The 27,283-nt window shown below is 36.4% G+C and overlaps 2 protein-coding genes across 5 annotated transcripts in view; one reads left to right on the plus strand and one right to left on the minus strand.

The window, feature by feature from the left end:
- Window positions 1-5,768: 5,768 nt before the first annotated feature.
- Window positions 5,769-8,196, plus strand: LOC117419153 (uncharacterized). Its single transcript, XM_058991437.1, has 2 exons — window positions 5,769-5,960; window positions 6,158-8,196. The coding sequence occupies exon 2, from the start codon at window positions 6,220-6,222 to the stop codon at window positions 6,973-6,975; it is 756 nt and encodes a 251-aa protein (XP_058847420.1). The 5' UTR covers window positions 5,769-5,960; window positions 6,158-6,219; the 3' UTR covers window positions 6,976-8,196.
- Window positions 8,197-18,578: 10,382 nt separating this feature from the next.
- The window catches only part of LOC117419071 (coiled-coil domain-containing protein 9-like), a 47,986-nt gene continuing 39,281 nt past the window's right edge, over window positions 18,579-27,283 (minus strand). For 3 of the 4 annotated variants that reach the window (XM_058991439.1, XM_058991438.1, XM_058991440.1), the window contains 4 exons: window positions 26,412-26,445; window positions 24,738-25,527; window positions 24,121-24,203; window positions 18,579-22,890 (listed from right to left, as the gene is read on the minus strand). In XM_058991439.1, the coding sequence (XP_058847422.1) occupies window positions 22,864-22,890; window positions 24,121-24,203; window positions 24,738-25,527; window positions 26,412-26,445 (934 nt within the window). In that variant the 3' untranslated portion in view covers window positions 18,579-22,863. The remainder of the gene's footprint in view (window positions 22,891-24,120; window positions 24,204-24,737; window positions 25,528-26,411; window positions 26,446-27,283) is intronic. The other variant, XM_058991441.1, reaches the window with a different exon arrangement.

Genomic DNA, 27,283 nt, shown 5'->3' on the forward strand with positions numbered 1-27,283 from the left:
TCCAGAGAAGCAGTGTCCAGTGTCAGGTCATGTAGTTTGAATACATTTTGAATATTCAACTCATCTCAATGATCCATGCAAATTCTGAACAGGCAATGTTACAAACATTCTTTAGCGCAGTACGATTTCTTCTCCATTTACTCTAGGTGGATATTGCTTACATTTTTTTTAAATAATTCAAGTTTAGTTTAATGTTATTTCAACAGCTTATTACTGCCAACAACCGTCTAGAAATTCATTGTGTATGGTTGTATTTTAAACCTTTTTATAGTAATTAAGCAATAATACCAATTTTTTTATTATTATTATTATAATTTTTTGCCTTGAGCCACCAAGTTTTGCTTTTTGAAAAAGTAGAATGAACAGAAAGCTAAACAAACAAACAAACAAAAAGCATCACCTGGTAAAGGCACGGCCACATGGTGTGATTCAGGGTGGGCCATACAGACAGGGGAGTATCCTGGCTGTGCCAAGCTGTCAGTCTTGGCTAGGGAATCCCACAGGCTGAGGAGGGAAACATCTGCCAGGACTGTCCGGGGATCTGTACCCATCTGAAATCCACTGTCAAAGAGTGATTGGCTAGGCGATGGGATCATCCCCTGGCCTTCAGGTCTCCTGGACTGTTGTGGGGAATTCCTGCAGTGAAGGAACATACTTTGACATTCTAAATTGAGTAGCAAAGCAAGGGTCTAACTATTGTAAAACTGAACAACATTGTAGATTTAAGAGGAGCCATTAACATTTACATTAACATTTGTACAGAGCCTTGCCAATACTGCATAATAGAGTGCCCTGAAATAGTTAAAAAGAGGGGATCGTTTGTCACTATTAGTGCCATGAAAAGATTACATAGCAAGCTTCAAAGAAGAGTAACGTACTGCGTGAGTCACCTATTCAAAAACAGACTCCCAGACATTTAGAAACACAGTGTAAAGATGCCTTAAATGAGTCGTCTCTTTCTCATTTCAATAGTACTACCGTAGTGAGCTGTTTAACACCGCCAAGCATTAGGAGTCTGAGAATGAACCATGCACTGAAACTCCCTCATACATGACTTTAATAAAAACACTTCCCACTGTGTAGTTTTTATAATAAAGTGTAATAGGTTTAATAAAGTAATTTTCTCCAGGGCAATGCAATGCACTAGATTAGATTCCCAAAAAGAATTTAAAAAAACAAAAAACAAAAAAAACAACCGAATTAGGCATTTGTTTGGGTAAACCGTTAATACAGTAGACTGTCACTAATCCAAGCCAGTTGGGACTGGACCTTGTTAATATTAGTTATTTGTTACGACACTGATAGTAATCAGGACCATAATAAAAATACCTCACCTAGTCTACGTTTCTAATACGTCATCATAAATCTGTAAAACAAAATGACCGTTGGTTTCTGATGCTTTCAGCATGCATTTCATTATGATTGCATGGCTCAGATTATAGATAAATTGGAATTCACTGCAATTCAGAATACATATGCTAAAGGGTTGAAGGATGTTGGTAGTTCAGACAAAGCTACAGGTAGGTACTGTGTACGAGCCAGGGCTGAGAGCTGCATTTCTTCAAATGTCAAGGGAGGTAAACGCTGTCCTCTAGTGGACATTAAATGAACACACATGCCGAGTTCTGTAAATGCTTATTGTTCATCTGAAAAATAAAATTGTAACATGTTTTTATTTTATTTTATTAAATAAAGCAATGACATGTTATATTAATGGTCTAATTAAGATCTAAACTGTATCAGAAGTGTTTATGGACAACACAAGAGGATATTGCTGCAATGAAGTTTGAAAAATTCAAGAGCGTACTATAGCTACAGGTTGATGAATCCTGCCTCAACACTTGGCCCAACAAATAATATGATTGCTGATGGATAGGATCCATCTGAATGTTAACAAACCCAAATGGTCAATGTTTTCTAGTCATCAACAAATATAATAAAATGTGTGTTGTCCCAAATGGAACAGGTAGCTAGGTTACATTGTAAAAACCTAATTAAAAGTCAAACTATAAAGTGAAATTGCCTTGGGGAGAAAGACTACTGTGCATAGCATATATACATTAGGGTTACAGTAAACCCAAAAGAACACTTGTGACTTCTCTCAGAAGAATCTACCTAGAAATCTGATTGGCTGATATTATAGTACACCCCCCAATCAAGCACACCTGTGATATTCCACAGCACAGTGCAGTAAACAAAACTTAAACAACAATCTAAATTTAAAACCTGTCTTGCTCAGCTGCTGAAATCTGATAGGAAATCACCATAACATTAAACAGACAACTTACACTACATATTTGGCCACCTGCAATGCTAATTATTACTATGAATATAGACCTTGTGTTTGTTTGGTTTTTAGCATGTTGTCTGTATCATCATGTATGTCTAAGAATTAAGAATCCAGGAATGTACTCTTTTTAACAGCTTCAGATGTATTATGCTTCCTGGATCATTTCACCTGGAGAATAAAATTGTTCCTACCCTTTCAGGGCCTGCTTTCCTGTGAGCAACCAACCAGCTGCTTGCCCTAATGACTGACATGCTTTGCAGCCAGTTAGATACTTTGACCCCAAAGACAATGCAGGGCCTAATTTATTATTATTATTATTATTATTATTATTATTATTATTATTATTATTATTATTATTATTATTATTATTAGTTTATTTAGTAGACCACTTTATCCAAGGCAACTTACAGAGACTAGGGTGTGTGAACTATGCATCAGCTGCAAAGTCACTTACAACTACATCTCAGTTAAAAGATGGAGCACAAGGAGGTTAAGTGACTTGCTCAGGGTCACGCAATGCATCAGTGGCTGACCTCCTGGTTACAAGCCCTTTTCTTTAACCACTGGATCACACAGCCTCATTTATCTTCCTGTACTATTGATTTTAAGAGATGAAATGTCTGCAGTGTTTTTTTTTGTATATATATATATGTAGTTACTTTTTCAATTAAAAAGATCATATTCTTTAAATGTCTATTATACAGAATATCAAATGCATTTTTTTATTCATTACAGTAGTTTAGCTTCTTATAACTTGTGTAATTTATGTAATATCAGCCAATCATATATATATATATATATATATATATATATATATATATATATATATATATATATATATATATATATATATATATACACACTACCGGTCAAAAGTTTTAGAACACCTCCATTTTTCCAGTTTTTATTGAAATTTACGCAGTTTAATGTCTCAATGTACTCTGAAATTAAAGCATAGAACAAATAAACAATTGGAGATAAAAAAGAAATCATGGAATCGTTTTGTTTAACAAAATTGAATCTAAATTTTCGACTCATCAAAGTAGCCACCTTTTGCAGATATAACAGCCGAACACACTCGTGACATTCTTTCTACAATGGAAATCAAATATTGTTCGGAAAGTTCTTCCCAACACTGTTGCAGAAGTTCCCACAAATGTGTTGCACTTGTAGGTTGCTTTGCTTTCACCCTTCTGTCCAGTTCATCCCAAACCAGCTCGATGGGGTTTAAGTCTGGAGACTGTGCTGGCCATTCCATGATTTGAAGCCTACCGTCTTGTTCTTTTCTTCTAAGGTAGTTCTGACATAGCCTGGAGGTATGTTTTGGGTCATTATCTTGCTGTAGGATGAACCCCTGACCAACTAGGCGTATACCAGAGGGTATTGCATGGCGCTGCAAAATGCTGTGGTAGCAGTTTTGGTTCAGGGTGCCACTCACTCTGTGCAAGTCGCTGACTCTGGATCCAGCAAAAGAGCCCCAGACCATCACGCTTCCTCCTCCATGTTTGACAGTTGGTGTCACACACCGAGGAACCATCCTTTCGCCTACTCGACGGCGTACAAAAACCCCACGTGATGAACCAAAGATTTCAAATTTTGATTCATCGGTCCATAAGACCTTCTTCCAGTCTTCAGTAGTCCACTGGTGGTGCTTCATGGCCCAGGCAAGCCTCTTTTTCTTATTTTGCCATCTTAGCAATGGCTTTCTTACTGCCACTCGACCTGTCAAACCTGCAGCTCGAAGTCTTCCCTTCACAGTTGAAACTGAGACTTGCTTACTTCGACCAGTGTTAAGCTGTGCTTGAAGCTGTTGTCCTGTGAACCGCCTATCACGCAAGCTGTTGACTCTCAGAAACTTGTCTTCCGATTCTGTTGTGGCTTTGGGTCTGCCAGACCTCTTCCTGTCAGAGTTTCCTCCAGTTTCCAAGTGCCTTTTGATGGTGTAGGAAACTGTACTCACTGACACCTTGGCTTTCTTTGCAATTTCTCTAAAGGAAAGACCTACACTTTTAAGGGTTACAATGGTCTGTCTGTCTTCCTCTGTTAATTGCCTTTTTCTCACCATTATGAGAGCAATATACTACTTCCTGCAGTACAATACTGTCCAAATAATGCTTCAGAGGGTGTAGTAACACAGTCTGTTCCAACATTGCTTTTATACAGACAGAGGGTTTGTAAGTAATCAACAAAAGTTGGGACACCTGTAGGAATTGTTAGCATCAACTTTCAAGGCTTAATTTACTTCCATTGCTGCAGAACAGCTGTAAGTTGTTAACCCATTACTTGTTCCCTGAAAAAGGCCTTTTTGTATAACTCTGAAATGTACATTATTTTTCAGTTTTTGGTAACCTAAACTCTGGCAGTTTATCGCTTACCTTTGTACCATTTCAGGTTATTCACTGGACTTGAACTGCTTAAATTTCAATAAAAACTGGAAAAATGGGGGTGTTCTAAAACTTTTGACCGGTAGTGTATATATATATATATATATATATATATATATATATATATATATATATATATATAATGCATCTCGAAGCAAGATAACTGAATAGATAAGAGAACTATACACCTTTGTAAACCCTATCCACCTTGCAGTACCTTTAAGTGTAAAAGTAAGAAAATGTATTCTGTTTTTAATTTGAGGATGCAGTCCTCTTCCCAAGACCAGCTGTGCTCACGTTAACCTGTGAAGTGTTCATGGGTCTCAACGCCCTGGTGCTTTTATGGTGTTTGTGCTACTATCCGCCAGCTTTCATCACTCCACAGCAGCATTGCAAAGTGACGTATTGACTACCATATAAAATGTCAATGCTGCTTGCCATTATAGTACCACTAATTTAACATGAACTAATGGTACACTTAAGTACAAACAGGTTTCCCCAATGTAATATTTTTAAGTAACAAAATAGATGTGTAAAAGCACAACTCAGTGATGTATTGCTTTAACTGAGCACAAAATTGGCAGTTAGTAGAGATACATAAATTAGACAGACAGACAAAAAATAATTATAAATAGGGTTGGTAAATTGGGTAAATATTCACTTCGGGCCAAATAGCGGCTACGTGTCTGCTGGTTTATTATATTTACAAAGGCAAATATAAATCCGGTTACATACGTGCAGTGTATGAATCACGTCACACTTTTGTCATTGGCAGTATGCCAAGTTCTTTTCGGTATCATTAAACTCTATAGCCCACGATTCATAATTAAACACAGGCGTTGTTGGGGCTGTACAGGTTATGCAATACAGATTGAGATATTCCAACAGAGATTATTTTTTTGTTTGTTTTGTTTTTTACTGTTTATTTGTTAACTAACCAAACTGTTCTGGGTCAAGAAGTGTGATGTGTTTCAACACCTCTGACAAATGTAATATCTACAAGAAACGCGCCGCTTGTGAGACCTGAAATACATTTTTTATAACGCAGCACAGCCCCTTTAAGAGCACTCGCCCGCCTCCTTCGCCGTGTTACAGTAACTGAGCAAGCCGCTTCATTTGTTGGGTAAGAAGAACAGGCAGCTTGTGCAGCATATGCTCTCATTTAATTATTACTCATATAGATCACATCGAAACCCATACTGCAGAATTACTGTATTCGTCTTAATCCCCTTGGAGGTTTTGGAGGAATAAACAATTCTTTCTGGAGAACACAGATCTAAGAGAAGGTGAGAACCAGAACAGACGTGTTTTTTTTATTATTATTTTTTTATTCTAAGGCACAAATGGAGTGCTGCAGTGGATTTCACCCAGAATCAATGATTATTTCGACACTGAGATGAATGAAAGCAGTACAGTTTCGTAACAAAACAGAGACCGTTGTCTCAGTCTGTCTTCTGTATTCCGTTCCCTTCTTCTCTTGTAGGGGTAACAAAAGCGTTCAAAACGGACGGGGTAGTGGAGCACAGGGGTAAAAACCGGGGTAATATGAAGGACAGGGACTTAATGCCCAATATGGAGAGGGGCAAACCTGCCACATACACTGGGGATAAAAAGGCAAAGATGGCTGCGAAGACCAACAAAAAGTGGGTGAGACTGGCCACTGTTTTTGCCTATGTTTTGTCCGTGTCACTGGCTGCTATTATCCTGGCAATTTATTACAGTCTGATTTGGAAGCCCGTTAGGTCTCAAGACGCCACAACCACTTCTCTGAGGCCCGGTGGTTCGGACGGGACTGCAGCCAACATTTCCAGTACGAATACATCTCAGTCGAACCTATCACCTGCTAATGAAACGAGGTCGACTGGGGAAATGGGAAACAGAGAAGCCCAGCAGATGAATTTACAGCAATGGGGGCTGAGCAGTCCTGAAATAATTTCAGACAAAATGTTGATCCAAAGTGCGCAGACTGTGCCACCTAGACACAAAGAAGTCGACACAACACATATGTATAAAGGCACTGTGACTAAAGGACTGGCTGCCCATTTAAAAACACAAGAACATTTGATGATAACAGAGGCTTCCAACATCAAACACACAACTGCACAGGATACTGGAGAAACTGAGGTTTGGGAGACAATAACTGTGGATCGAGTTCAGCAACAGCTGGATAGGACGGGGCCGTTTCCTTCTGCCGATCCCGCTGCAGGTGGTCCTACACAAAGTCTACAAGACGCATCTAATGCGCACGCTGCTCTCACCGAAGCTCTGCAAGGCTTGCAAAGTGCTACAGAAGCGGACTAGGCCACTAAAAAGGGCTGCGGGGTTTCACAGATCTGAACCGAGAAATCATGGATGTAACAGAAAGGTCTTCCTCGTTATTAGAGGATCTAGCTTCGCAAGACTTAGTGGATGTATCAGAAACAGCTCCAGTGACTTCATACTCTACACTGAGTGAAACCGTATAGAATTAAAATATATATACCATAAATTCTTATACTTCTATAAACACCCTTCCTCCTCTATTACGCCTTAAAACCATTTTTGACAGCTATCCTTCTTTCTGATTGACGGTTTGTTAGACGTTTCTTCACCCAGCACCAAGGATAAAGAAGAATCGATTACATGCTATTTTACATTTTATAATGTCTAAACAAACTTTGACATTTTAGAAGTCGAATGGGCTTGTCAATTGTCAACACAATACGCTGAAATGCTATTTTCTTTCCCTTCAATTATGAGTAGAGACTTGCATTTTGTTTGAAATAATTTTACAAATTTACCAGGATTCCACAGGCTTAAGAGGAACAACTTATATTGAGTTAAGCTCAGGTATGTGCATAACTAATTATAATAAATATGTAAATGTGAAAAACACTGTATATGTGGTATTGCGTACATATATAAGGAATATTGTAAATGCTCAGTACTGGGGTTCATTTTTAGCCTAGATACTTTGGTAACACTATTTTCAGTTACTTTAAACTAAAATATAATTGCACAAATATTTGTTTTTTGCATTAAGAAAATATTATTTAAATTATACATTACACACTATGTTTCTATCCCGTAAAATACAAATACGTTGTTCATTTAAACCGGTGATAGAGGTGCCTGAATCGCTAGGCCTATGTATATTTTGGTCAAACGTGGGAACCAAAAACTTTTGAACGTTTCCTTTTTTTATTTTTTATTTCCATTGATTTCTAAATCGTGTTTAAAATAAATAAATAAATAAATAATGAGTTTGAAATAATGCAGGTAGTGTAAAATGTATGATTATTTTAGGGATTCTTCGTGTAAATAAAAGAAAATAGTTGAAAGTAATTTGTTAAGTGTATATAACTATACACGGTTGTTAATGGAACCAAGGGTTTTATTAAAAGTAATAGCCATATAACAAATCCAGTCAATGTCTTTCTTGCTAAATGCATTGTTGTTTATAAAGGTTTTGTAAAGAGAAAATGGCAGGCAACGCTTCTTTCTGATAGACATTTCCTGAACCATTAAACTATTTTATTTATAGTTATCGAGTACCATTATTTCCAATGCATATATAATAATAATACTGCTACACGTGTTTGTGTCTATATTGGTAATTCAGTTTGATGGTTCTATATGAAAACATGTATTAAAATGCAGTTTGATATTTAAAAAATATTTTTAAAAGTGAACGATTTTCGGCCACAGTGGACCTAAACTAAAAAGTAGGCTACATCTGAAAACCGAATAAAAAAATGTTCGGGCAATAAATGTTTAATAAAAACGCCATTACTGTATGCTTTGCCTCGAACATAACTTGTGTTTATATTTTATATATTAACGGTCATTTGGCAAATTCAATTTAAACCACCGCAAAATCTTAAACGCGTCCTGTTTGACAAGGCCTTGGCAAGACTTGTTAATATGAAAACCAGATTCCCGTCTACAGCAGGATAAAAGCATGCTAATTGTCTTTTTGAGGCTGGCTATGTTTTACACTACAATAAATTACATATCAAAGCGCTGGGGCGAAGCAATGACGTTAGCAATTTCAAAGGCAGCAACTGCATAATGTTGACAGCATGATCAGATTAGAAGGGCCGGCGTGTCAATTAGTAAACAAAAATATATACCATAGCTGTTTCAGGTTGTGCAAATATCGTTCAATGTGCATTTGTTATCAAAGTATATATTTTTTTCATGCGGAAACGCCTGCAGAAAGCTTTTAGCATATGTTGGCCTATAAAGGAGGTTTGTGGCAAACATGCATGCGGCTATTACAACTGTGGAGTTTCAAGCTCTATTACAGCACAAGAAGCACCTTTTATTTTACTGGTAACATTTTACAGGAAACACAAACACAGTATTTAACATTGCCTTGTAAGGTAATAACCGTGTAACACTTCTCATTTCATTACTTCAATTTTTTTAGAGATGGCAATTGAAGCAGATCTCATAACAGTAATGGTTGTAAGAAAATATAATACATTATTATAACAATGCATAAACCATCACCCCTTTAATGGCTTCTACTGATGTTGCCAGGCTGCAACTAATTACAGAGATATGTTTTTATCTTTTTTAAAACAGCCTGTCATAAGAAGAAGTAAAATATTGATTAATAACAAAATCTGTTAAGTAAATTAATATTAATAAATGTTCTGCTGAGTGAACACATCTTTAAATGTAATCACTTCCACCTTTAGTAAGGTGCAGACGTGTATATCAATGGAAACCCATACTCAAAATGGGAAATTACATGTAACAATGATGGGCTCAGAAGCCCCACATCGTTTCCTGATTTCTAACCCCATCCACACACTGTATTCGGAATGCATTGATGATCCTGAGAATGAGATGCATCGAAACTCATGAGGAAGAGGAGAACAATCTCTGGAAATGCACCATCAACCATTTCTACAATTATATTTCCATAAGGGATTGTACAGCACTGCTGGTTCTTTTTCCTCAGCCTGTTCAGCTACAGTATTCTGTGACTTGAACCATGCTTCATACTGACACATTTGTTCTTTGAATCACCAGATTTATGTTAAAATACCTGCTGTGCAGTTTAGTCAGAAGCAACCTGCTGGAGGGCTGCTACGTCCTTCAAACAGCAGTCAGAGAAAGAACCAGCAGTATTAACTAACTGTTATTTAAGAAACAAGCTTGTTTTTATCATAAAAAAGTGTGACTTCAGTTGCAATTTGCAGTCATCCTGTTTAATCTCTTAACCTCCAAAGTGTCCCCTTGCATCTGAAAGTGTGCATTTCCAGTAATGCACCCTGCTGTCTTTAAAATCATGAGCTCTAATGCAGACCGTTTATCATGTTACAACATACTGTATGCATTTGACTAGGAAAAACAAACTGGTAATGCTACAGATCTAGCAAGAAACTACAAGGGTACAGTATAGTTATGAACACACAGTAGTGGGTTATTTCATTAGCGATGCAGCAGATGCAGAAATGGTTACAGATTAATGACATTGTATTGATGTTGAACTTGGTTCAGGAAAAACATTTTATTGAACGGTTTAAAAAATGGTTGCAACACTTATTGAACACTTAATGTTTCAAACAGCCAATATCCACTGAAGCACCTACAAGATTTTACATAATGTCCAAATATGTTTCAATATTTTAATGTACAGCATTTTTTTTTTTTAAATGTTTAAATCGTATACAACTTCAAAGATATATAATATAACACATTATGTAACTTGTAAAGCACAATGGTTTTTAAAGCTGTCAATGTTTTTACTGTAGGAACACATGCTGTCTGGTACATACTGTAACTTCAAAAACACTCAAGTATAGAAGTAAAGTGTATTGTAAAGCATTGCCAAAGCATAGTGGTAGCAAGGCAAAGGTAAATAATAGATGAGTATGATGTCATTCCAGCTTTAAAATGATACTAACATGGAGAAGAATACGGTCCAAGGTTATCAAAATGTGCATTTATGCAGTGCACACAATACCTACCCTGGGACTCTTTTCATCTTCATGTATCATCAGCCACAAATACAGGGGGGGGGGGGGGGGGCAACTGAATATCGTCCACTTGAGCTGGAATAACCCTGTGGTAAAGAACCACGGTCTAGCACAGTGAAAGCCAAGCATACACATGGGAAACTCATTTAGTTGAGCACTCATATCACAACAAGCTGCAGGCAACAATAACTGATCTTGTTTCTCTTTGTTTGACCTCTGCTGCAGCATATGTTTAAAGTTATGAAATGCCAAATAGTCTGAAGATAATTCACCCCATTGTAAAACACATTGAGGTTACTGGAAAACACTGATATGGATCGATTTGCTTTTAATGATTTAAAACATATGTCAGGTACATATTTTTAAATGTGGATCAGGTGCATTCTGGTCTTGTGTTTAAAGTAAATATTAGTGGAGTATCAGTACAGTATCAGAAGTTAAGCTGATTTTTCTTTTGTATAATGGGAGTGTTCCCCAAACTCAGTGACACAGCTCAGAAGAGTTGCCATGGTGATTTTGAAGGCCACATCCTGCCCCAAAATATGTACACGGAGGGTTGGGAAGAAAGCACGCCTACTGCTTGCCACCTGAACACACAGACGGGTAGATAAAAAACAGGCCAATATACAGTATATACTATATTAATATGATTGGGTTTAATTTTTAGTAAACAAAGACTGCATGTTTTTTTTAATACAAAAGTGTTAATGTTTTTGTACTCAAAAAGGAGGGATAATCGTACTGCTGACAGTGCTAATAATACACTGACAGCTTCCCCTCCTAGGACCAATCTGTCCAGGTCCTTTTCAATTAAATTAATTATTGTTTGACTATGATAAGCAGCCCACAGGGTCCTGCATCTAATTTACAACTGGGTCCTGGAAGACAGCTGCCAGACACAACCACACTCGAGTACAAAGGATTATAATTACATTGTTAACCTTACACTATCAAGAATATACAAATTTGGCTCAAGTCACCAACTCATTTATAACCCGAACTGGATTCAATCCCCAGCTTTTAGAGGTGAAGGCATGAGAGACTCATTAATCTTCCTTCCCCATCACAGTATTACATTTTACCCTACATGAGCAACCCTATTGCACACTTTCGTTAAATGATGCTTTCTTTCTACAGTACTCATATTAATAATTTGATTCCTGGAATATTATACAATTAGAATACATGATGGTCCACCACTGTGACGTTTAAAAATGGTTAAATCACGTACCACCTTCTAATGTTACAGAAACGCATCTCTCTGTACTCTGTTTAAACTTCAAAGCACATTGTATATTGGTGGTAATATTTGATTAGACAGACATTACACAACCAAGACTTAGACCTCGATATTGCAGTTACCGGTAATATGTATCAGATTTCTTTAAATAATAATAATAATAATAATAATAATAATAATAATAATAATAATAATAATAATACAAAAAAATTAACCAGCCGTTATATATCTTTTTTTGTTTTTGTTTTTTTAATTGTGATGGAGTTTAGCGGTCCATGTCACTGCAATGCTATGCTTGTACACTACATCGTTGTTTACAGTCTATATACACTTGCAAATTAACGATTTAAATTTAGAATTGAAAATGTTTTTTCCTACGAACGCAGTCTTCCAAAAGGCACTGCTCAATGCAGGTGCAATCTCGGTATTTGTATCTGTCATTTTTTTTTTGATGTGCAGCAATAAAAGAACACTGTGGCGCTTTAATTGTAATCTACAACTCACCGTTTGCTTTCTTTTGGCACAGGTGTATTTTGATTGACAGAATGGAAGGTCACGTGTTCAATCTGGGCGCTTGGGGCAGAAATTTGAAATCGTTGCGATTTGTCCACGATTAACATTTACACCGTAGAGTTGTTTAGTGTGCATAATTAACGTTTCATGAGGGGAAAGTGACTTTGGCGGGTGCCTTAGGCACCTGCCTATTTTTTTTTTTTTTTTAGTTCACCCTTTTTTGTTGTAGAAGACATAACTTTACGGAAACAATTTGCAACGTTTTTAAAATGTTTACTTGCATGTAAACATAATGCTATAATATAATAAATACATTGCTATCAATATTCACAACTTAGTTGGGTTAAAAGGTGAACAATACAAAATTAAACAATAAATAGTAACATTTAAAATGCCGTTAGACAATAATGGTGCGGAAGTGGTTTTGGATGTTAACCTAACGATGCCCCTGCAGATTCAGGTAGGTGTGAACAGAAGGCGTCCTGACTAATGTTGGCGTGAACCTAATTGAGCATCTTAATTTATATTTGCAAGTGTGAACCACGGGGAAACATTAGATTCAAATGTGTTGCATGGTAAACTACAGCAAAGCATGGTAAACTATGGTAACTGCTTAGTATAACCATTGGGAATTGCACTGTACAAATGTAAACCTTTATAAGGGAAGTGCCAGCACTAACTAGTGCTCAGCTGTGTTTAGCCAATACAGTAGGAAACAATTGGATGGCACCATCTTTTACTTCTATGAAGACATGCTGGCTGATCTAACCTTGGTTACAGTACATGGATCCATGGCAGGAACTGTAACTGAAGAGCAGCTCCAGAACTCAGGTGAAAGAACTTCAACACATCCTTAATAAACACAATATTTCAGTAATTACAACCACTGATACTAAAATATAATAAGCAGGGAAGGAGGGACCTCTCTCTCTCTCCCACGGTTTCTGTTGAATTGTTATGCTCCTGGTCATAAGCTACTGATACAGCAAGTTTCATCTTTGCAGTGCTAGCTAACTGCTATAGACAAATGTAGTTTGGATGTGTTAATATGCATGTTAATAAGCACCAGCACCATCTTGTGCTCAACTATGTACTGTATTTTCATCAATACAATAGGAAACTTAACCTAAAATAACTGATCACTAGATGGAACTGGCTCCTCCTTCTATAAACACATAACTTGATCTAGGTTATGTTATGTTGCACATGTATATGACATGAAATGTGAACTTAAGAGCAGCTCTGGACTCCAAGCACTTTGACACAAGAATTAAATAAATAAATCTGCAAAAAGAATGATTGCAAACATTATAAAAAGGGAAAGAGATAGAAAACTAACAAGGAAAATGAAATTTAAAGGTACTTATTCTTTAAATGACATACAGTGGAAGGACACACAACGAGATAACACTAGAGAGACAGATGGTAGCCAGTGTTAGAAGACTACAGGGTGTTTAAACAGTTCTGGAGGAACATATAATAATCACTCAATGGTTACCACTTCTATAGCAAAGTCTATTCTTCACATAGCCTGTAGGATAGGTCGTCCCCTTTGTTACTGTTCCTTGTCAAACATCAGTCATTTGTGCAGTCTTGGGTAGAGAAGCACCTGCCAACTGAGCACTTGTGATCAGCCCTCTCGAAGTCCTTCAAATATGCTGCCTGGCTTGCATTAAAAATTAATTAGCCATTTGATGGACAACCCATTTACACAAAAACAAAAGCTTTTCTTTTCATGAGAAATTGCTTTTAGCAGTACATGTCTAAGTCATCTGCAAAATGTATGTGTATTTTTAAAGCATCTTTATTTCCACATGGGGAATTTTAGGTTTCATTGTGAGGGTTTAGTTCAAATCCCAATGGAATCTTTAATTGGAAAAAAAAACTTGCTTGTGAAAGAACCTGGAAAATATGTGCTGTTGGGAAGTCAGGGATTTAAAAAGAAAAAATGCTTTCTGCCTCGTCTGCATTAAACAGCAACTTGGTTTGCATCTGAATATCACAGTTTTCTAATGAATTCTTCTTGATTAGATTCACTTTGCATATAATCTTTTGTTTCAGTCAGCACATCCTGTTGGCTTTCTAAGAGTTTAAAGCACCCCAGTGGTCTCTCTAATGCTTTCAAACATGTATTCTAAGTTCTCTTGTCAGAGTGTAACCATTAACCCTGCAACACTCTGCCTCCCAGTGGATGCACTCATCTATTTATGCAGTGTACTGGTTAATGGTGTATCAACTGTGCTTGGAGAGAAGACATGTTTTAGTCCTTTTGAGGCCACGGGGGCACTAAAAGTCTAAATTTTAAAAAGTATGGGACAATTGTGACAAACAAAGTAAATCTAAATATTTACTATAATGCATTAGTTAAGATAACTGTAAAATCTCAGACCTACTGTATACCAAGTTACAATTATTGGTGAGATTAATTTGGTTTTTATATACTGTATATAAACACAATCAACATTTTTTTTTTTAAACATATAATTTTATAAACATATGTTGAGTAAGTTTCCAGGTGCAGTAATTATTTTTAAAGTAATGTTTTCTATCTGCACCCTTTGATCCAAGGGATGGAGAATTGTATTATACATAAAGAGACTGTATGGTCCCCAATTGGGTATTTCAAATTGGGCAACAAAAAGGTATTCTTTGGAGCAACACACTTCTAAAAACTTCTTGGTGAATGAGATTATTGGATTTCCTATAGAATCTAACAGCTCTAACATTTTGAACCAATTCACAGGGACAATGGGAAACATTTCAGAGAAAAATGTTATTGTAATATGCATATACCTAACATGATTTTGTTACTTATTGCAATATTCCTAATATGTCTCCCAAGTGGCTCCAGAACAGGGGAGTATAAAAACAATACAACAGGTTGGAATGAGCTGCAAGATGAATCATGTGAGACAGGCAGATGTCATTTCAAGTACTGGCACATAAAATCTGGTGTTTTAAATCCCCAAAGAGATTTTGTTTTTCACTTGATTAACAGCAGCCAGAAGAAATCTTTAGTTATTTTAGTTTCTAAAATTAAAAACAACTTTGTGCAACTTCTCTAGGTCTATTAAAAAAAATACAACTTTTTTTTGTGGTTTTAGTTGGTAAAACAGATTATTTTATAAATACAAAATAACACCAGAGATAATACCTATGTTTGTCTTCAAACTTGTGTTGTGTTCTGTCTGTTTCCCTTACACCAAATAGCGAGACAATCTTTGATTTATTAAACGTGCTTCCAAGCCACTGCATTGGATTTACTTGCAGTTCTGTTGAAGTCACAGAGTGCTATCCTGGCTCATCCATGTCTTGCAACAGCACTTCTTTGATTCCCGGCAGATTCTAAATGGACATGCCCTTTTCAGCTTTTATCGACTTTGATCTTCTTGCTTCTTTGATCTGAAAAGGTTCCAGCAACTCGAAATCTACTTTTCAGCTGTGTTTTGCCTTTTATTTTCAAAGTTTAAATGTGTTGTGCCTGTACAGTTTTAAAAACATGTTTCACGTATTTAAATCAATATATTTGTGTTTTCCTGAATGACAGACATATTTGCATAACCTTCTGCTGCTGCAGGTAAAAGCATGTCTGTTTAGTTCACAAGTTTTGTGTGTCTAGGTTTTTGTTACAATTGTTTGCTGTGTTGATTTGATATGTTTTAGTTTTGAGAGAAAAAGTCACAAACATTGTATTATTTGACAAACAATGGGCTTGATTTTCCACTGGGGGCAAATTGCCCATGTAATACATTTACATGTGATTTGCCCATGAGGGGGAAAATATAGGCCAATGACTTTTCTTCTGAAGAATCACATTAATTCGACACATATTTTGATCTAGGCACCAGCAAAAACAATACTAGTTTAAATCATTTCCCAGATATGGTACAAATTAGTGTTTTAAGTGTTTTAAACTTACACATAGAATAAATAATGTAGTCACAGTTTACATTTCTGGGCTACAGGGTCAAACAGAGTATGATTAGAGCATTGTGAAGTACATGATTTGTTCCCACTGGCTAATTTCCCAGATATGCCTGTCTAACACAATTCTCCAAGAGCAAGACATAACTCCCACTGGGTCAGGGTTAATGTCTCGATCCTACCACACATCCTGTTTTCCAGTAACTGCAGAGTTCAAGATGATGGGCAATACCATGTATAAAGTAAATACTTGTCACAAAATGCTGGAGTATGAACTCTGCCGTTAATTTCCCTACCATATCCTAAGGGGATACTTTATATAATTGTCAGAATATTTAATATTGGACCTGTTTAATAATCTATAACGTGTGCTGTTAATCTATTTTGATGGTTCTGCTTCGATCATTGCCTGCTATTCCAGTAACCACTAGGGTTTCTTCTGGAAAGCCTGAATTGGTGACATTTTTGTTATAGATCAAAGTAGTGCTAATATATGCAGGTATGAGAGTGAATCTGGACTATACTGGATTGCTGTGCATATTGAAATAAATCCAGTTCACACCATGGCTGATAAACTTCTGCAAGACAGGAGTAATTCATTCCCCTCTTTCTGCCTGAGTTACTCCTTGACAAATCAGTTTCTGTAAATATTAAAACTGCACGTAAGTGCTATTGAAACACTGCAAATCTTGTGTCTGGGTTTGTTTTAAAAGGGCTACAAACCTAAAAATCTGTGAAATATTTTGCACTAGTTAATAACGAACCTGATTATGGAACACTTATTGTATTTTTTTTATTCATTTTTTGCTCAGTGCATTTCCACTTAATGTATATGGCATCATTCTAAAAAGCAATTTTAAAATTTCAATTAGCAATGGGGGACTGCATTTAGTTCAGTTAAAAAGCAAGTTCAATAGAGAAATTATTATTTTTTCAACCGGATGAAGGCTTAACGATCATAAAAGTTACATTTTTACCTCAGCTGTGCTTTAACTGCTCATTTAAATTAGAAATGCATGTTCTCCCAGAGGGAATTTCTGTTTGCAGCACCGCTCTTTGTCACATATAATGTCATCCACACTAAAAATGTTTTTAAACATTACACAGCTTATAACCTTAGAAAGCTTTGAATCAAAGTTCAGTGTTAGAGAATGGAATACGTACCCACTGTCACTATCACTGGCCCCTCTGTCACTGTGATGAAAAGAGCTGGAGTACCTAATCTCAATTTACCAACAACCCGGAATCAACAGAAACATTTGATCTATAGTGTTATTTTTGCCATATATCATATCCACAACTTTAAATAAATAAATAAATAAATAAACCGTAAGATTTTCAAAAATAATGAACAGGAAAGGAAAATGTGAACACTGTGGTACAGTATATGAAAAACTGACAATCATACCACATGTACTGTACAAAGTCAAAATAGAGGCTCTATAAAGATACCATACCAATTTCATTTATATAGAGTCCTTCATATGCAAGCATCCCAGGAAGCTTTATAGAAAATAAACAGCAGGCCAAAAGAGCTCCAAATCTAGTGAAAGGTCAATTCAAAGAAATATGTTTTAGGCTTAGATTTAAAAATACCGAGACTCAGCATTCCGGATAACATTTGGAAGAGAGTTCCAAAACGAAGGAGCTTGATAACTAAAAGTCCTGGCACTGTAGGTTTGTAATCATGTTCTTGGCATTACCAAGAGACCACCATATGCAGATCTAAAAGTACAAGCCAGTTTATAGGGAATAAGTAACTCTTACAACTAGGCAGGGCCAGAAGCATGAATAGTGAGGAGCATAAAACTGTAGAAATATGGCAAATAGACTCTGTGTGTAAGTATTCTTGCTGCAGCATTTTGGGTTAGCTGCAACCTATTCAATGAGGCACCAGGGAGACTAGCAAAAAAACAGGGTATACTGATTGGCAAATTAAACACAATTGAGGTTAACTTGCACCACACCTTTTTTATTCATAAATATAAATTTGGAAAGTCTTGGGGGGAAAAAGATGTACATGTTGGAGATACGTCTTGATCTGCACAGAAACACAGGAATAATGGAATTCTAGTAGCGATCTCATTGGGCCATAGTAGATGTTCTTCACTCTATACATGCCAGGTGATTCATAAACCATAGGGGGAAAAAGACCCTTTCCTTTCAAGTTTAAAAATAGAATTTGACGAAAAAAATCTCTGATATGAAAACACTAAAAAAGATACTCATTATTGAAGGATAAGACACAATTAACACTTTGAAAAAAACAAATCTTTAATACAAAATGCTCTACAAATGTCATGTACAGGAAATACAGATTTCAGAATGTCAAAACGGAACATCAGGTAACCCTTGTGCGATAGACTACATATAGACTGTATAATAACGTACAATTAATATGAAGTCTATGGCCCCTTATCTTTCAATGAAAATAGTCCACAAATCTATAAGATGTGAAAAGAAAACTTTTTTCTTTTTTTTTGTTATCACAATTAGACACATTTTTTCAGAATTCAGTTCTACATTATGAAAATAAAATTGCAGGTATCTGTAATTTAACTTATTTTGGAAGATATACTGTAGATAATCAACAACAGTAATGTTCTAAGTAAAAAGATAACACTTTTATAACAGAAAAACACTGCTATATAACAGAACACTGAAAATCAATACGTATGTTTTTTTTTTTTTTAACCATTTCCTTTGATACATGTATGTATGCATGTATGTGTACATTTGTCAATGTCTGATTGTGTGTGGTTTAGTGTATGGATACACATTTTTATGATTGTAATGAAAGGGACATTTCAATGTGCCCCACTACAACAAGATCCAACAACATGAACACATGCAGAATACGCCTGATTATAAACCAGTGGGTCACTTTGCACTGCCTATGTGAATACAATACTGTCCACAGAGCAATGGAACGTGTCAGAGGCACTAAATAGAGGACAACTACATTCTAGGGTAAAAGAGGAAGCGGTAACTACGGCTACAGAAAACATTCTGCATTAACGATCACCTTGTCTAGGTGGGGTTCCTTCATTACCTAACAATTTTAAACAGCAGAAAGTGTTTTTACTGAGAAACACGCCCTTGAGAAATGACATCCCTCGATTTGATTTGTCAATTTGTAAAAAAAATAAATAAATAAAATAAAATTGACATCCTTTTTGCAATCTAACTGCAATCCACTTGAGAACAAGCTGACTGAAGATCAGCAGGAGGCCTCCCTCTGTGTGCTGTCAGGCTTTCCATCCTCTGAACCTACAGGAGGCAGCGGATGTTAGGAAACTACTGAACCCCGGTGGCAGGTTCTCAGTGTACCATATAGGGGTTGATGGAGCATGATGAGGCAAACTAGCTTCATTCAATTTACTACCCGAAGCCTGCAGGCACCCAAAGGGTAATGAGGCTCTCCCAGTGGATCCTAATCCAGGATCTAGCAGCTTATCACAAGCAGGACTCAAACCCTGAGCCAGTTTTTAAATGACACAATCTGCGTAAAGAGCCAAAGTAACTTTATAACCACCATTTATATTGCTCAATGAATCCAAGTTTTAAATTAGATACCACATGTCATACATACAGTGCCTAGGGCTGTTTCAAGATTTCTTTTGTGCATCCTGTACTAAACACATTTAAAAATGAACACCTCTGTCTGCCCCAGTCATTTCCATCTGCTTTTCTGCATGAAGCCAAGGCTAAGGGATCTTATTTCGCAGAGGGGGCCTGCTACATGTAAATCTAGAATTAATTAACTGCCCCACCGTTGCTTGTGGAATTTTTTGGAGGACTTTAAAAACCATCTAAATGGACATTCTGTTTCCTTTATGTATTTTTTAACAAAGTAATCTAACATTCTACTCTAAACATCCTGAATTATACAAACAGCCAAGCTTAACCACAAAGGCAAAAAATAAGTTGCCTCCCTTTTCTATCGATGCACATAGACTCAGGGCAGCATCCAATAGCATTGGTTAAGCCATCAACAACAAGAACAACCAAACCATATGAGTAAGGCTGGTGGGGAACGTTGTCCAGTCTAAGAACCCTCGCATGTGTTGGAAGAGTTACAGAATAATATTAGCGTTACGGCTTTGATTTTGCGGTAGAGTTCTCTATATTTTGATACTAAACATTCAATATAAACTCAAATTAAGGAGGCGAGATAATTACTCCTTTAAAATAACAGTGTTTCTAGTGCAGCTGCATGATCCTGTTAACCATTTGCTTACCTTCGACAAGAGTTACAGTACGTGGGCTCCGTAATGGAGTTATAAAAAGAAAAAAAAAACAATACAGTGCTAAACATTATTAAACATATTATTAGCAGGACTCAGAAGTCGGCAAATAAATTATTAAGTCACACTAGCTTGGTGTGGGCAGCAATGACATCCATCCAACCTGTTCTTCCATCTGTAACATTATAACCAGCATTAGGCACTATTGAGCAATAAGGCTTTTTTAAGGAGTTTCCAGTATACAGTATGTGGCACAATCATGTTTTTTTCTAGTGGAAGTTTTACATTCATAAAATTGCATATAAAATTATTTTTAAATCAAACAATATTTTTCTCCCCTTTTTTGAGCACTTATTAAGGCTCATTGTTAAAACAGGTTAACATGCAAAAAATAAGAATATAATAAATAGATAAATAAAATCCTATTTTGGACAGAAAGCCTTTACAGAAAAACAAACAAACAAACCAAAAAATGCATTTATTTTATTCTAGGCAAATGTTACAATGAGTAACCTCAAAATGTGCTCAGTTTACAGTGGAGATAAACTAAATCCATGCTGATGTCAAATTCAAAAGCATGTGTGTGTATTTCCTGCTTGATGAATGCAAAAGAAACATCTAAAAGTAGCTGCTGTAGAATGGTGGTCAGCACTAAGAAAACATTGTTCCCCCCCTTACTCTGCGTCTTTAAACTTGTCCTGGCCTTTTCCCATGGGCTACCACCCCCAAAACTGACAGCTGGCTAGAGCACCAAACCTTCAACTCGCATATAAAACGATTTCTTTCTATGAACTTGTTAATGAGTTGTTGTTTGAAAAACAAAACGCAGACAGAGAAAATGGGGGATAACAAATATCTCCCCCTTAAACAGGGCTGACTAAAATGGTCCTTCAATTTTTACAAATGTTTCGGTTAATGCCTTCATCGGTGTTACAATCCGAAATGTTTGCATGTGACTCAAGGGATGATTTGATCCACCTATAAAATATTTTACAGCATTCGAGAATCACCCTGGAATCCATCAACCACTTATTTTTAGGATAACCTGGGTTAATGCCGGGTAGATTAAAATGCTCTAAAATAATTGATCTGTGGCTTGTCCCAGCAAGGTAAGGTTGACTATATCTAATAGTTACTGTACCTATGACATCATACGTTTCACTCAACACCAGAAGAATTAGATATTGTTAGATATATCTGTTTAAAATGTGTAGTTGTGAGTCTGAAACAGTCCTACATTACTGAAATGCCAAAATTAAGTAATAGCAATGCTTTTAAACTAGCATCTGCAAATCAACATGAATTCCAACAGAATAAGCGATACTACTGTGATATTCTATTGGAATTCATTAGGTATTTACAGCCACAAAAATAACTAAATTGAAGTTATACTCAACCCATTATCCTTCTGGTATTGTAATTAATCATATGAATTTGCCTTACTATAAAGTGTGAATGAAGAAACCTGATAATATACAGTGCTCCCTCATTAAAAGAGGTAATAATGAAACCTAATAAACCTATAATGCCACACTAGCAATTGCTTCTAGTTATAAGGTGGAACACAAAATACTCAACTACAGTTTCACACTGTTGTTATAAAGGGGCAGCACTAAAACAAGATGTAGTTTCAATTTTTAAAAAAAATCCCTTAATATTCCACGTTTTATAGTCAAAAATAAATGCTTCCTACTTTTGTAAAATATAATAAATACATAAATAAATTTGTAGCAGTGTCAGCCAGAATGCTGTGCATTCAAAATAATGTTCTATGAAAAAGGGGTGTTACACTGTCACCAGAACTGGCATTGACTATGTTGGATTTAATAGATCTTTCAGCAAAAGAGTAAAACGTTCACCTTACAATAGAAACAATGGGCCCTATGTGAAGGATACATTTTCAGAGGAATAATACCACTGTAATTGTAACAACCTAGGTGTAGAAAGGAACATATACATTAATTTGTTCTAGATTACCATTAAAGTGATTTTATTGCTGTCTGGAAATTTGCCATTGTCTTCGCTCAATGACTTTTACCTAGCATGTGTACACGAGGCAATATTCTAAACGGTTCTAAATAATACAAAATAAATAAAGTGCTAGCATTTTAAGTGCTTTTAGCCAAACCAAAAAGCCCCCAAAAAGAAACAAAACCAAAACTATCCTTTTTAAAAAAAAAAACCCATATACATTTCTCTCTTTTTTTTGGTTTCACTTATGTGTTGTGTTTAACTTTTTTTTTTCCTTTCACCAAAAGATTAATTAAAGAACAGTAGTTTTCAATTTCTTCACTTAAAAGACTTTCCCAAGTTCTTCTACCTGAAAAAAAGACAAAATAAAACAAACAGAGAAATTAATTAAATGGTCTGGAACTTTTCAGTAGCCAGGAATGGGAAACCTCTGCAGTGACGCCAGTTCTGCTTGGGTCATTTACACAAGAGAACCATCATTAGCACTGGTGTCAAGTGTGAAATTGGTATCTTAGTGATTTAGGTAGATCACAAAACCACCATATACAAGTGCCATGCATAGCAACCTTTTTGTTCAAAAGGTAAACCTTATGATTAATTGATATTCATGATAGAAAATAAGTCTCTATTGCACTAATATTGTAATTTGCACTACACAGTACATGTACTAAAAGGAAATTGGGCATTGAGAGAATATTCTCAATGTGTCCTGGGTCTATATTAATAAATATTTAAGCCTAGAGTCAAAGGTTGCTCATTGCTGTCCAAGACAAATTAGGGATACCCTTATACAAAGTCTACCATAGTAAAAGCATAGCAAGTTGTAAAAGCATGTGAAAATATGGGTCAGCATTGTAAAACTCTGTATGGGGTATGGTAAAGCATATTAAAAACCATGGTAAACACACAGTATAACTATGGGAAAAGCATGGTAAAACTGCAAAATTACAGTGCAAATATACTATGGTAAACTTTAATAAAAGGCAAATAAAAATACATTTCAATATGTAAACTTTACTTCAGGTCCGCTACTACCCATTGGAGCCTTAAAAGATGTGGGAAATGATGAGATAAATACACTTCACTGCTCTGGCTATTATGAAAAGAGAAAACCATAAAGGCCAACTGTAGTAACTGGAGGGATTTCTACACACATTCCTTGTCTTAAACAGGAAATGTTATCTTATGAAATGGTCGTCATCAGACATTCTTCCATTCCATCTGACCACATTCAACACATTGAAGACCCCATAAAATATTAAAATATAAAGGGGGCTCCAACAGTTACTGGTATTCTAAATGTGGTAGAGTAGTAAAAAAATGTATTGCAAGGTCGTGTAAAAAATTCTTCCCAATAACTTCAAAACTTAAACATTAATGTGAAATTCAGGTAATATAGTTAATTATGGCATTAGCTACTGTAGTAAAATTTGGGGGTGCAATAAATGTCCATGTTCTATTCTTTTTCATTAACATTGAGACCACTTTATAATGGGCAATCTGCTCTAAAGCTACCTTCCCTATTGACTTTCTTAAAGAGTCCCATGTCTGAAATAATTGACCTCATGTTGATTCATACCTCGACACTGCTAGTCTCAGGGGCTGTAAGTGGAGCTCCAGAGTCAGAACCCATCATGGAAACACTGGAATCAATACTGCCTTCTAAGAAAGAGAGATACAAACGACTAATTAAATGAGTTTCCTAAGACAGTATCAATTAAGAAGAACTGCTAGGGGAGACAGCTCTGGTCTCTTCAGCATGGCTGGCATTATCAGCAACCGTTTCATCAATGAGTTAATACGTTCTGAGTTAAACTATCAGGTGAAAGCAGTAGCTGTGAAATGTTTGTCTACTTACTCATAGTTTCAGCTCTTCATATTTGAAAGAAAAGTAGGTGGAAAAGGAAGATTTAAGAAAATAATAATAATTTGCTGACATTTAAACCAAGCAAAGTCAAGTCTGACCCTGTACTCCAGAATGATCTGGGGTTATTCTGGATCTACTTTAAATTAATTTTGAAAACACATACATGATCAACTACTACAACTATGAAGCTTGCCCTGCATATTGTGACAAAGCCAGTCTTTGTTTATCTTACACAGTACTAAAAATAACTGAACTGCAATTGGATACAGAATTATTATGCTTCAAAAATGAGGATTAAATTAGTATCAAATAATTAATAAAATATTTACCCGGACTTCTTGTATTATTCTTTTTATTAGCGTCTGGTTTCTCATCCTTAAGCAAGTGAAAGTGTGAATCGTCACTAGTACAATCCCTTCCTGGTTCTTCTGGAACTTCTATTTGAAATTCACAACTCTGCATTGCTTTTTCAGTTTCTGCAGTTCCGGTGAACACGGGAGCTTCCCCTGTCTCCTCCTTCAACTTTCTGCTGCTTGTCAAGTCATCGTCTTGCACAGCACCCGAGGTAGCATTCTCCTGGATCTTACAGTCCTGCAAGCTTTGTGGGTTTGGAGGTTCTTGAGCTTCCATTAAGGATTCACATCTAGTATTTAAATCATTCTCCAATATCTTCACAATCCCAGTGTCTACAGAAGCATTGCCATGTGTCTTCTGGACTGAGCCACCATCCACCATATAAGTTTCAGAAGGTGAACTGCCAACATTTCCCCCTCTCGTTTGCAGTAAAGCTTCACCATCCATCACACATCCATTTGCCTTGGCCTCCTCTTTGAGGACAGTGTTGCTTGAAGCCGAGTCCTCTATATCAAAAGCCAACTCTGTTAGATTTTCACTAAAACCATTTTTAGGTTTTGGTATTCCTTGTACCAATTGTTCTTTATGAGTTTTACCATTGGAAAGGCCTGTAGTTTTCTCATGGAACAATTCATTCTCAGATGTTTCCCAGTCCTTACAGTCTGTATTCAGCTGCCACCCTTGCAGAATTTCATCTACTTCTGGATCTCCCCAAGCCTCCGGGTCTTCCTCTCCCTTGAAGTCTTTAGAAAACTTTTCAATAGACTTAATAGTAAACAACACAAAACATATGACAATGAAAAAACACACATATATATTTTAGTAACATACATATTGCCTGCAAAGCTAAGCTTTTCATAAAACTGGATCTACAAAATAGAAAAGCACATTGTAAGAAACAGCCATGTATCTGTAACACAATCCTGTATTCTCTTTGGAGTAACATAGTTGCATCTGTATGCTCAGCAAATGGAGTCTGGCTCTTTTGGCATAATGGACTGTGAATGATATACAAAATGATTCTAAACAACAAGAAGTTAAGATAACTGTGGTATTGTTGGTCAGTAGGGTCCCTGAGTGGTTGACCTGGTGTGCAGGGTAAGGCATATTGTCAGGGGAGCACAGGTGCACGTCCTGGCTGTGTGAAGTTGCCAGTCTTCACTGGGGATTCCGGAGGGAGCATTTCATTGGCTCTGGCGCTCCCGGCAGGGACTTTCTCCTCATCGTGCTGCAGCAGACCCTACTGGCCAGACAGCTAGTGAGCTCAGGCGGACACCTGCACCTGCAAGGTCAGTAACTTACCACTGACAGAAAGCACCAGCTTGTTTAATGAAGAGTTAAAGATTGGTGGTATTTAGATCCACCATTGTTTAGACAAATAAAATAGTCTTCAATAACATTGTACAGTATGTCTCTGTGAATTACATTAATCTGTATTAACAAGACTAAATCACTTAGCTAACACTGTACAGTATGTCTCTGTGAATTACATTAATCTGTATTAACAAGACTAAATGCACTTAGCTAGAAAAGTGTATATATTTAAAACATGAACATGGCTTCTTTACTGTTGAGATAAGCAAGAGCTGGTTTAAAACTTGCTTTTTTTTATAAACAAATAAATACAGTCATAATAAATATGTTCTTACCTGCAAATGTTCCTCTTCCTTTTTCAAATCCCACCTGAAACAAAAAACAAACAAGGAATTATAGAAAAGATTTATTTTTACTATTCCTAGAACATTTTCATAGGGTCTCAACTCCCAAATGTTCAACAATACTTTACAAAATCATTGCACACATACCTGCTATAGGCTTTGAAAATGAGGCAAATCCTTCCACTGGTGGTTATTTATGCTGGCAAAAGTTAATTATCAGTGAAATTTAACACGTGTACTTGGTCTAGGTGTTAATTGTATGGAAGTGCAGTAATTGTAAACAAAAATAAGATTTGTTTTGTATTTACGTGATGAGGCAGAAACACAAATCCTGTTTGCTACAGTGTATGTTGCTCACTTTTTCTCTGTAACCTTATTTCTTCGTGTGGCGGAGTGTCCCGCCCCTATTTATTATTATTTGTATTTTTGTTTGCGGCGCGGGTAAAAGCGCCGCGTCTTTTATTATTATTTAAAAACCCCGTGAGGATGCATGGCTGATCAGCTACTGATTACTTAAATAGCTGACAGTCATGCATCCTTACCAAACGCGTGCAGACTCTGGCCGGGGGATAATAAGATAATTACCAACTAGTTAATCCCTCGGCCAGAGTATATAAACCTGCAGCTCTCTGCACTTGATGTTGGGGTGTTGGAGTAGAGAGTACGGGGAGCGGAGAGAAGGAATAATATTTAAACAAAATACAAACAAAAGGGCACGAGGGCCAAAGGAATGAACAAACAAACAAGTAAGTGCCGTGCTGGATTATCCAGCACGTATTAGCAATTGTTTTTTAAATATTATTCCTTCTCTCCGCTCCCCGTACTCTCTACTCCAACACCCCAACATCAAGTGCAGAGAGCTG

Source organism: Acipenser ruthenus, chromosome 18 (genome assembly GCF_902713425.1).
Source record: "Acipenser ruthenus chromosome 18, fAciRut3.2 maternal haplotype, whole genome shotgun sequence".
Classification (NCBI taxonomy): Eukaryota; Metazoa; Chordata; class Actinopteri; order Acipenseriformes; family Acipenseridae; genus Acipenser; species Acipenser ruthenus.